At 35.4% G+C, this 12332-nt stretch overlaps 1 protein-coding gene across 2 annotated transcripts; it reads right to left on the reverse strand.

Moving 5' to 3' along the window:
- Positions 1-6854: 6854 nt before the first annotated feature.
- Positions 6855-11789, reverse strand: LOC111373634 (sec-independent protein translocase protein TATB, chloroplastic-like). Of its 2 annotated transcripts, none has more exons than XM_022996192.1 (6): positions 11524-11789; positions 11204-11325; positions 8536-8595; positions 8323-8449; positions 7513-7608; positions 6855-7436 (listed from the first exon to the last, which is right to left on the reverse strand). In XM_022996192.1, exons 1-6 carry the CDS (start codon positions 11735-11737, stop codon positions 7159-7161), a joined length of 897 nt encoding a protein of 298 aa, XP_022851960.1. In that variant the 5' UTR covers positions 11738-11789; the 3' UTR covers positions 6855-7158. The 2 variants fall into 2 exon arrangements, with proteins under 2 accessions (XP_022851960.1, XP_022851959.1); XM_022996191.1 differs by having other exon boundaries at positions 7513-7632.
- Positions 11790-12332: the final 543 nt, after the last annotated feature.

The following is a 12332-nucleotide window of genomic DNA, read 5'->3' on the forward strand; positions in this document are numbered from 1 at the left end:
CATAATAAGTCATCAAAAGAAATACAGAGACCATTGCCAAACTATAAACTCAATTTTCTTAAAGACTTCATTTTCCAACTCATTGCCAAAAGTTATTGTATCCAAAAAGCAAATTTCCATATTTAAAAACTCCAAAACGATCCCAATTGTGCACTTAACCGAACAAAACCACCAAAATTCCATTATAAATCCCGACAAATTGCAAGAACACCATATGAAATTTTTATTAAAACACGTATATATTGGAATACAGAATATATAATCCTACAAATAACAAATTGAATAGGGGAAAAAAGACAAAAAATCTTGCCTTTGAGTATAGCAGTGAGAGCCTTCTCTTCTACTTTGAGCTGCTTCTCTTGGGCGCTCTTTTCACTTCCTACTCTCACCCCACTACCACCTCCTAAGCCACTCAACCCCATTTCTCAACTCTCTCCTCCAAGACCAAACACTTCGTCATCTTTACCATCCTTCTCCTCAGCCGCGAAACTCCACGGCTCGTTCTCCTCCATGGTGGCCCAGACCTCGCTTCAACCATTAATCTTCTCTTCCACCCCTCTAAATATTTCACTATTCCCGTCATTTCCCCCCTTTTCTTCAACCACTTTAAACATTCCATCTATCCCATCATCAATATTTTTTCAGTTCCTCGGCATTTTGATCATGGATTTCCTCTAGGGTTCCAGATTCTACAGAAAAAATCGGGTCAATATCTTGCTCAATTTCTGCGTTTAGCTGCCATAACTCTGAAGTTGAGGTTGCCGAATTGTCTCCAAAGTTTCCATTATCGTTGCTTTTTGTGGAGAAATGCGAGAAATAGAGGATTTTGGAGGATGAATGGAAGGTGAAAATTGGAAAAGAGGAATTTTGCGATCTGGGTTTCTGATTAGAGAGGATAGTTCGTGATGAAATAAGCGGTGAAATTATTAGAATAAATGAGCACCGGACAGCTCATCAAATCAGCCAACAGAACAATCAGCTCAGCTCAAGAGGATTTAGGCGCCAAAATTAGCTAGAAATTAGTTGTATACAGCTGTCAAGCTAGTTGATTGTTAGAATTAGTTAATCAATTCTATTTAAGCATTCCATTGTACTAATAATCATTTTGACTGAACGAGAATTTCATTCCATTCTTCCAAAATTCCTCTTTTCTTCAATATGGTATCAGAGCAATTTTTGCTGCTCACCACCGTTTATTTCACATTCCCAATTGGCATTTACTATCCACAGTCAATCAGAAATGGATAAATCAGCATCTGATGATGGATCTAGTCAATATTTTTTGCACCACTCGGATAATCTTGGTTTAATCCTTATTTCACAACCATTAATTGGAGACAACTGTGCCTCTTGGAGCAGATCAATGATGATTGCTCTATCTGTAAATAACAAACAGGGGTTTTTCAATGGTACCATTTCACGACCCGAAGGCAATCAAGAGCTGCTGAATTCGTGGATCCGTAACAACAACATGGTTACTTCATAGATCCTCAACTCAGTGTCTAAAGAGATTTCAGCCAGTCTACTTTATTCTGAATCGACGTATGAGATGTGGACAGATTTGAAGGAGCGTTATCAGCAGAGGAATGGTCCACGAATTTTTTAGTTGAAACGAGAGCTGATGAACCTTACACAAGGAGATTCATCTGTGAGTACTTCACCAGATTGAAGACAATTTGGGAAGAACTCAGCAATTACAGACCTACTTGCTCTTGCGGTAAATGTGACTGTGGGGGAAGAAAGAAAATTATTAAACATCACCAAACAGAGTATGTTATGTCCTTTTCAATGGGACTACATGAATCATTTGCTCACACTAGGGGGCAAATACTGTTAACGGATCCAATTCCACTGATCAATAAAGTGTTTACGTTGGTGTCTCAAGAAGAGAATCAAAGGAAAGTAAGCATGGTGAATGATGCAGCAGGATCCATGGCCTTTTATGTTCAAAATAATCCAAAAATGATGATCCAAAATGATGTTAAAAAGACTACAAGACAACAGTACAATAGAATTCAAAAGAAGGAGAGACCAATCTGTACATATTGTTGGTATAGTGGTCATGCGGTGGATAAATGCTACAAGCTCCATGGCTATCTACCGAGGTACAAACCTAGACAGAAATCTAGTCCAAACAATCAAGCTGTGGTTAATCAGATTTCTAAACGTGTTTCTAAGATGGACCAGAATATAGATCAGAAGCAAGACATTGATGGAAGTGTTGGTAACTTTATGCAGACACTCAACCCCACTCAATACCAACATCTGATGAGCATGTTGAGCTCTCACCTTAAGGCTGCAAAACTAGACTCAGAGACAAGAACTAGTTCCGGGAAAGAATCAGGTGCCTACTTCTCAATATCTATTAATCCATCCTTCAAATCATCTAGACATTGGGTGGTAGATTCAGGCGCCACGAGTTACATATGTTATGACCATTCAGCTTTTGACATGTTGAGGCTAATCGAAAATGCGTTTGTTACGCTACCAAACGATGTCCAAGTTCCTGTACGATCAATTGGAAATGTGAAAATTTCGTCTAACTTAATACTCACTGATGTCCTATATGTTCCTCAGTTCAAATAAAACCTATTGTCGGTGATTGCTTTAACAAGGAATACTTCACTATGTATCCAGTTTCTCACTAATTGTTGCATGGTTCATGACTTGACCACATCGAGGATGATTGGCAAGGGTCAGAGGAAGGCAGACCTCTATGTTATTGATTCCAATTCTTCGGTTCATAATAATGCTTGTCAATCATCATATACAGTAGCAAATACTGTAACTAGCCAAGTGTGGCATAATAGACTTGGGCATGTGTCCTATCAGAAATTAGACATGTTGAAGAGTCTGTTACATATTGATTGTACTCACTATAGGAGGGATAATTCAACTCCTTGTTATGTTTGTCCTTTGGCTAAACAAAGGAGGCTCTCGTTTGTATCGAATAATCATCTATCAAACAATGCTTTTGATTTGGTTCATTGCGATATTTGGGGACCATATCATACTCCCACACATGCTGGGCATAGATTTTTTCTCACTTTGGTGGATGACTGTACAAGATTTACTTGGATTTATTTGATGAAAAATAAATCAGATACAACATTTATCATTCCTAAGTTTTTGGCTCTAATTGAGAATCAATTTCACAAAGTTATTAAAACCTTTAAGTCCGATAATGCCCAAGAGTTAAAGTTCACAGAACTGTTTGCAGCTAAGGGCATTGTTCATCAATTCTCTTGTGTTCAACGTCCTGAACAAAATTCGGTGGTTGAAAGGAAGCATTAACACCTTCTTAATGTCGCACAGGCACTCTTCTTTCAGTCTAGGGTGCCTATTCAATTTTGGGGAGACTGTATTTTAACTGCCACTTTTCTAATCAATAGGACTCCCTCGACAATCCTAAAAAACATCACTCCCTTCTCCTTGCTATATGGTTTCTCTTTTGACTATAGTTCACTCAGGGTGTTTGGAAGTCTTTGCTTCGCATCCACACTTTTATCTGACAGGAATAAATTCTATCCTAGAGCCAAAGCATGTGTCTTTCTTGGATATCCTCCATGTATCAAAGGATACAAACTTTATGATATATCTTCAAAATCTTTTATTGTTTTCAGGGATGTGATTTTCCATGAAAATCACTCTACTTTCCACTCCCTAGATTGAGTTAACAGACCCCTTCCCTGATGTTGTCTTACCATGCATCATACTTGATTCGTATATCCATCATTCAGCCTCAACACCATCCACTTCTGTTAGCAATGATATCTCAATGCAACCCATTCATTTGCCTACCATTGAACCCTCTTCCAGCTCTTCTTTTGATCATAATGAGAATGCTCAAACTCCATTTCAGTCAATCCTTTCATTCTGCCCCTAGACGAACTACTAGGGTGAGCAAACCTCCATCTTATCTTCGTGAATTTCATTGTAATCTCCTAGCCAATCGAGTGCTTCCTGCCAACAACTCTACTTATCCTTTATCCAATTATCTTTCCTATAAATCTTTTTCCCAACCCCATAGAACATTTATTTTCAATGTTTCTTCAAACATTGAGCCACAATTTTATCACCAAGCTGTTGCATTTGATCACTAGAAGGCAATGGCTGCTGAATTAGCAGCCATGGAGTCAAACAACATTTGGAGCATAACCAATCTACCCATGGGAAAGCATTCAATTGGCTATAGGTGGGTATATAAGGTCAAATATGGGCCTGATGTAAGCATAGACAGGTATAAAGTACGTTTGGCGGCCAAAGGTTAGACCCAACAGGAAGGATTGTATTTTATTGATACTTTCTCCCCGGTTGCTAAACTAGTGTCAAAACATTACTTGCTGTTGCAGTAATTAGTCAATGGCACCTTATTCAATTGGATGTAAATAACGCATTTTTGAATGGAGACCTTTTTGAAGAAATTTACATGGATTTGCCTTTGGGGTATTCAAATGAGTCTATTGATGCCATCAAAGAGGGTAAACCAATTTGTAAGCTCCACGAGTCCACTTACAATCTTCGACAAGCCTCTAGACAGTGGTTTTCCAAGTTTTCTCATGCTCTCATTGCACACGGTTTCCATCAATTGAAGTCTGATTATTCCTTGTTACAAAGAGTTCAGGAACCTCATTTGTTGCTCTACTAGTCTATGTCGATGATATTATCATCACCTGCTTCGATCACAATTTCATTGCCTCTTTAAAATCATTTCTACATAGTTAGTTCAAACTTAAAGACTTGAGAAAATTGAAGTATTTTCTTGGCTTGGAAATAGCAGATCACATCAAGGGATATGTTTGTCTCAAAGAAATTATACTTTATAGTTGCTGGAGGATACTGGATTTCTAGCCTACAAACCAGCATCTTTGCCTATGGACCCTAAGATCCGTCTAAGTTTAGTTGATGGAGATTTACTATCTGACACAGCAGCTTCATCATATCGCAAACTTGTTGGTCGCTTGCTATATTTGACTATTTCACGTCAAGACATCACCTTTGAAATTCATAAACTTAGTCAATTTGTTTCCAAACCTCGACAAACTCATCTTGATGCAGCCTACCACCTTTTACACTTCCTTAAATCAGCTCCTGGTCAAGGACTGTTCTTTTCAGCTTCTTCCTCACTACAACTACGTGCATTTGCTGATGCGGATTGGGGCTCTTGCCTAGATTCAAGGAAATCCATTACAGGACTGTGTATTTCTTGGTAATTCTCTTGTTTCATGGAAAGCTAAGAAGCAACAAACCATTTCCAGATCATCTGCGGAGGTTGAATATCGAGCACTAGCAGCTGCTGCCAATAAATTAACGTGGTTACATCAGTTGCTCCTTGACCTACAGATTTCACCAGCAAGTCCAGCCTTGATTTTTTGTGATGACCAAGCAGCAATTCACATTGCAAGCAATCCTATTTTTCATGAACGAACAAAACACGTCGAGATTGATTGTCAGTTTGTTCGTGATAAGGTTACTGATGGTTTCATCAAATTAATGCCAATACGATGTCAACACCAGTTAGCAGACATGTTTACTAAAGCTTTGCCAACTTCTCTCTTTTTTTCTCTACTATCCAAGATGGCTATTATCAGTCTACATAGGCCATCTTGAGGGGGGCGTATTAGAATAAATTAGCATCGGACAGCTCAGTAAACCAGCCAACAGAACAACGAGCTCAGCTCAAGAGGATTTAGGCGCCAAAATTAGCTAGAAATTAGTTGTATACAGCTGTCAAGTTAGTTAGTTAGTTGATTGTTAGAATTAGTTAATCAATTCTATTTAAGCTTTCCATTGTACTAATAATCATTTTGACTGAACGAGAATTTCATTCCATTCTTCCTAAATCCCTTTTTGCTTCAATAGAAATTGTGAAGATTTGGAGATGAAGAGAAAAAGCATCATAGACAGGATGCTACATGCTAGAGATGATACCAAGAGAGATTGGGGGGGGGGGGGGGTTTGAGAGGAGTTTTAGAATTGGAATTATGTTAAGGGCACGTTCCATGAATTATATTTTGGTGTACATTGTGGAGAAATTCAAAAGTGTTGAACGGAAAAATGCCTTTTATTTTTTTCCTTTTTTTTTTTTAACTAGCCAATCATGTACCATCACATGGGACAATATTAAAAATGATGTAAAAGAAAATGTATATATAACATGATTGTTAAAATTGAACCATTTGATTATAAATATATTATTAAAAAATTCGCTTCGATTCAATTTCTAAATTGGCTCTCAAACTGCAACAAGTTCATTACTATTTTAGAAGCTCTAAGTTTGGACACGACCTTAAGGAGTTGCAATAATCTACAACATATTAAATATCTCATCAAATGAGAATCATTTTTTGAATGATTCTAACTCAACTACAATTCAATTATTTCAATAATACTTTACTTTTCGTTTTTAATATATAATAAATAATGCAAAATCTTTGGTCATGTATGAATTTCGAGTTATTAATTCTCAATTAATTAAAATTCACATTAATCTAGACCCAATAAATTTTGACTTGATGAATCTTAATCTACGTAAATTTAAAGCTTTTATAAATAAAAAAATTTAAGAGGGGTTTAAATTCATCTATTAACAATTAATTCTTGCGTACAAAATGTAACATAAAAATTGCTGCTCATTTGTAATATTTCATCATCACAATAAATTTGAATCACAAAAGTTGAATTCTAATAGTACAACTTCCTTATCTTAAAAAACTATCCTAAATTTTATTTTCTTTCATATTTTGTTTATGCCGCAGCAAATAGAAATCAAGGCCTTTCATATCAAATATGACTTTTGCATCAATTATAAAATATTTCAAAATAGCGTGCATTTCATGTTCAACTCTGACTAGTATTGTAAAATGAGAGAATATAACGTCATAAATATCACAATGTACCATCACAAATGAGATTTTCGCTTCTACCATACTACCGTTGGGCGATTCCAATCCTCCTAATGAAAACTAACTTGTATAACAGCTGTATTTAATTAATTCAATGAAAACTAGTAAAATGATCACTGGCCTGAGTAATTTACTCTTAATTTCTAGCATTGGTTTTTAAGGACAAAATGTAACTGGTCCCAGACAGGCTAGATAAAACAAAATGGACAAGTACTAGGTTTACTCTTTCTGTTTAGAAAAAAAATTCAAATTTTCATGTCTTGTTTTCGGGCTTTGGAGGAGAAGGCACTGCAGAAGCAACTTCTTGAAGTTCATTGCTTTCATGCTTCACTGGCAGAGCTACTGATGATGATACCTCTTGAAGTTCATCGCTTTCAGGTTTCACAGGCTGAGCTACTTCTGATGCAACTTCTTGAACAGCAATATTTTCTGGCTCTGGTGGGGGCTCCACTGCTGATGTAGCTTCTTCAACAGCATTATGTCCGGGGTTTTCAGTCGGAGGTACTTTTGAAGCAACTTCTGGTGCAGTATCTGAAACAAGTTGTACCAAAGCGTGAGAGCGAGAGAGAGAGAGAGAGAGAGAATTATAAGCAATATATTTGCCGACCTTGAGACTCGGCCTCAGATTGCTCTTTCTGTAGCTGAGCAAGAGTATTTCTCAATTGCACCGCTAAGGGATCTTCGGTTTCGGGTGGAGAACCATCTGATATTTCAGAAGAAAGACATACTAAAACCCATTAAGATCCTTTCTTTATTTATCCAGACAAAAAAGTTCATAAACTCCTGCTCCTTTCTCTTCCCCTCCCCTCCCCTCAACATGTAGAGTGGGAAAAGAATCTGCACATGGGTTTAAAAGCAAAAGGAAGTCGCTAAAATGACCTTCCATGCACAAAAGCATTTGGAAAATACTGGCACGAAATCTGCTATGCCAAAGAATGTCTGAGAGCTTTTACCAAACAGAATATATAGTGTTATGAACATAATACAGAGCAGGATTGAAAGTATCATGTAAAAGATTTTAACTAAATTTCATCTTTAGTATGGTCTAATACAATCCACCTTACCAAACAATAAATAAATGCCCACATTATCATCCATAATAAGGTAGACATCGGTTATGTACTTCATTTTTAGGGAGCATATGAAGCAGGAACTTATAAATATAAGAACCAGGGACTCGAATATCCAAAATTTCAGTACATCTATAGATCTTCCAAAACTCACTGGATCATGTTTTGCTTTTTTTCTGAATAATATGTTTCAAATTCTTCACACGCTGTGAATTCATGATATACAACAAAAATCACTGGACAATGAATTTAATAAAGGCTATGGAAGCAAATTAAGAAGAAGTAAATCACTTTCTGAAGTTGAACAGTAAGAAGACAGGCAAAATTGTTTCAAGAAATATACTCACTGGGGTCGACATTCAATTCTGAGCCTTCGGATTTAGCATTTGATGAAGGACTCTTTTTCACTGGATTTTCAATTTCATCAAGACCAATTTCTCGTTCAAGCGTGCCTTTAAATTCTCTCGAAACTTCCTATTAAAAAAAAAAAAAAAATTCAGGTGCGCTTAACATATTTAAACTCATTGCAGAAATCACAGGAATGACTCACAAACAGCTACCTGAAGTTCTCTAATTGTAGGTTGGAATGCCCGTAAAGTTTTTCCCAGGTTACGAGCAACCTGCCACGATGACAATATCATCAGGCTTGATTTAAATTGCATTGCTTTCGGATAGTGGATTTTTCTTTTTCTTCTGCATTTTATTTTTATTTTTGGTTTTCTTCAGCCCAGGGGAATGGGTTCAACATATGTGCAACAATAATTGTGCAAATGTTACACCGTGAAATTAATGAAACAACCATGATAATGTAGCTACAATAATCCAGACAACAGATTAACTCCTACCCATGTTTCCAGTTACATAAATCGGTAAACAAAAGGAACATACAGTGTTGTGACATATTCAAGGAGAAACAAATAGGGATCAGTAAGAACATGATTGGCAAAGCTAAGAAAGTATACTTACAAGTATTAGGTAAGTTTTAAGATAAATAATTATTTCTATTGGTCAAAGTTAGAATTTATTTTTTATTTTTTACTTATTTTGACATGACGTAAGGATACTTTCCAGATAAATAACATTTTTAATAGTAAGAAAAAGAGTAAATCATCTAAATATATTTGCGAACAAAAAGTTACTTCTATTTACTAAGCTTAGCCAAACATGCTTTTGATGTAGAGGTGGACTTCAAATCCAAAAAACTTTGGCCTTGGTTAAAGTTAGTTTCAAGAAGCACAATTCATTCTTATGGCTTCCAGTGACACCTCACAAATGGCATCACAGTCCACTGCTGGTTCAATCATCTACAAAACCAAATGGCCGCTCTTGATTAGCCACTTTGTCAATCTCTCTACACTTTACCAGCCACCTAAGTTTGAAAATGTACCGTCATTTCAACAAATCAAAGCAATGAGCTGAATTTGAAAACACAAGTGTCAAAGCCTGATCAACATCGTGCAACTAATTGGCAAACACCATCATATATTGTTGCAAGACGGAAAATAAAAGATTTTACTAACACCATTTTATATTTAATTGATATAAAAAGTAAAAACAAAATCAATCAAGAATGAGTACATATAATTATGGTATCAGGAAATTGAAATCCATATGGCAGGAAGGTTTAATGCCAAAATGAAAGGACGAAAATATCAAGAAGGGCTGAAATTGTGAAAAAGCTTCTCTCTTGTTTCATAGGAAGGGATGCCAACTGGTCCTGATGCATTTTCCTATAGCAATTTTGGACAATATTGGAGTAAGAATTGCAAATCAATACTAAAAAAGCTACAAAAGAAGCTAAAATCATTGATATTATGAGGGTGAAATAAAAGATAAATCAACATCTCCCTACTGTCCTTCCCTTAATAGTTGTCACAGGAAATGAATTGTCTATTGCCTGATAATAAGGTCAGAGGAAACCAATCCTTATTATTAATCCTTAATAATAAGGATTAAAACCAATCATTTGTATCAAAAGGACAGTAAGAACTAGAAATTTCTCCTTCTGGCAAGTAATTATGCCAACTTGCAATCTCATAGTTTCCTTTTGCGTCTTCTTAGTATATTTTTTCTAGGTCTTAAGGCAACTGATAAAGCCGAAACAAAATAAAAATAAACAGAACCTGTCTTTTTCATGCCTTCTCTCAAATATTCTGTGGTTTTACCCTATTGTCCTTCCTTTAACAGCTGTGAGAGGAAATGAGTTATCTATCAACTAAGATGAGGATTCAAACCACTCATTTATATCAAAGGTACTGTAAATACTATGAATTTTTTCATAAGACGACAGTCAGATTATGGAATTCTTTAGAAGTGACTACTCTAGCTTCGACTCTATTCTCTAAGATGCTAGGATGCAACTGAACTCAAAGAACTTAATTTTCTGGTTCTATCAGTTCTAGACGGCCAGATAATTGATAACACAAGCACGAAGCTAAAAGTTATATGACTTAATGTTCAAAAAACTTCATCCTTGGATCTTAAGTTTGATCAAACTGACCCTAGAAGCATTTTCACACAGGCAGATCCTATTCCATCCACCTTATTTCAGTAAGACTCAAATTGAAGAGTGACCAAATCAACACTCTCTGGTATTATGTTATTAAGGATCTCCAAACCATCAAGTAGTTTTCAAGCAATAATATCAATCTTCTGATTATATATACTTGCTTGTATGAAAGTAGATGAAAATTCTGACAAAGTCACCATAGTCGAGGCGAACATTTATACTTGAAAGCTGCTACTTTTTTGACCAAGAATCCCTTTCATCGCAATAGTAAATGATCCTTCTACAGCATTAAGCTCCAGAAAAGAAGTCGCTAACTTAGCTGGAGGTAATTAAACGAAGATTTGCCTAAGCACTCAAGAATTTTCATGTTTATGACATCTAATTGTCATAGTCTAACACAAGTTAATCGAGAACTAGAAAAGAATTCAATCAATTCTTTATTTACTTATAAGAAAAAAGAACAAAGGTGCGCCAGCAATAAAGCTGTATAAGCATTGTCGAATCAAGTGCATTCAGCAAAACAAGCCACCAAATGTCAATTGAAATCCTTCTTTACTCGACTCTAGAGCAAGTAATACACATCATTGGTGCAAATAGACATAAACGTGAAAAAAAATTAAGATTCAAAAAGTTCGGCAAGAATTATGCAGTAAATATGAGATAAAGAGGGGTCTATAGTTCTGAACCCGCACCCCCAAAAAGGAAGAATTAATACTAACCTCAGCAAGACCCTTTGGCCCGAAAACTAACAAAGCCACCACTCCAATGACAAGAGCCTCAGGAGCCCCAACTCCAAATAGAGATGCATATGCTCCCTTACCTGTACATTTGCCCTTTCTTTCTGCAAAAACCCATAACATCAAATGCTCAAAAGCAAGAACTTTTTTTTACCAAAAGACCTTAAAATGCCCATTTCGATCGAAATTTATCTATAGCAATAATAAATTTATGCACATATTTGAATACAATTTATTTATTATTATTATTATTTTTTAACTGTCAATAATTGCACAAGCCCGCCAAATTAGAGGAGCAGTACCTATTTTAATGGAACGTTGCGAGATTGAGATGCCCATATTCTTAAGACCGTTCCAAGGAGAAAAAGGACCAACACTCGGTTGACGAATGCATTTCAAATACTGAAAACTCACGTTTTTGGGGACTATAATTGCTGAATTTGAGAAAGCACATATAGAGGGCTTAGCTGACAAAGAAGACAAATATGAATTGGGAGTAAAAATTGCAGAAGCCATTATGGGACTTATTCAAATTGAGCTTGATTTTGGGTCATCTTTCACTCGTATATATGTGCGGATATTATTTAATTTAATGAAGTCAGCAGTAGATATAAATGTAAAGAGAATATTACACCAATAGTCCCTGATTTGTTGGTATAAATACTAAGTTGGTCATCAACTTTATAAATATTATTTGAAGACCAGCTTAATGTGGATTTTTTGAAAATAAATTTTATGAAAAATAATATTTTTAGAGAATGTATGATTAAAAAGTTATGAATTTAGACACAAAATTATTTTATTGAAAAAATATTTAGTTGAAAATAAATTTTAAGAAAAAAAATTGACTTATATTTAGTGCCTTTAAGCCGACTAACTTAAAAATTTGATACTTTGAAATGGATAATTAGCACAAAACGTCCTTACCTTTCATTTTTTGACACTTTTACCCTTACCTTTATCTTTTATTGCTAAAATCACCATTTTTATCAAATTTCTCATATAAAATGATAAATATAACCCCTATTTAAAGAAAATATTAAAAAATAAAATAAAAGTTAAAAAATAAATTGTAATCATACTCCCAAACTCTTTTTAAAAATGAAAATGA

This window comes from Olea europaea, unplaced genomic scaffold (assembly GCF_002742605.1).
Source record: "Olea europaea var. sylvestris unplaced genomic scaffold, O_europaea_v1 scaffold1148, whole genome shotgun sequence".
Taxonomy (NCBI): Eukaryota; Viridiplantae; Streptophyta; class Magnoliopsida; order Lamiales; family Oleaceae; genus Olea; species Olea europaea.

Excerpts from the sequence above, each read along its gene's own strand:
- LOC111373634 (XM_022996191.1), bottom strand. The coding sequence starts at position 11,737 with ATGGCTTCTGCAATTTTTACTCCCAATTCATATTTGTCTTCTTTGTCA. Across the intron at positions 8,596-11,203 it reads GGCCAAAGGGTCTTGCTGAG|GTTGCTCGTAACCTGGGAAA; the intron begins GTTAGTATTAAT and ends TCATCGTGGCAG. Across the intron at positions 7,437-7,512 it reads ATCTGAGGCCGAGTCTCAAG|ATACTGCACCAGAAGTTGCT; the intron begins GTCGGCAAATAT and ends AACTTGTTTCAG.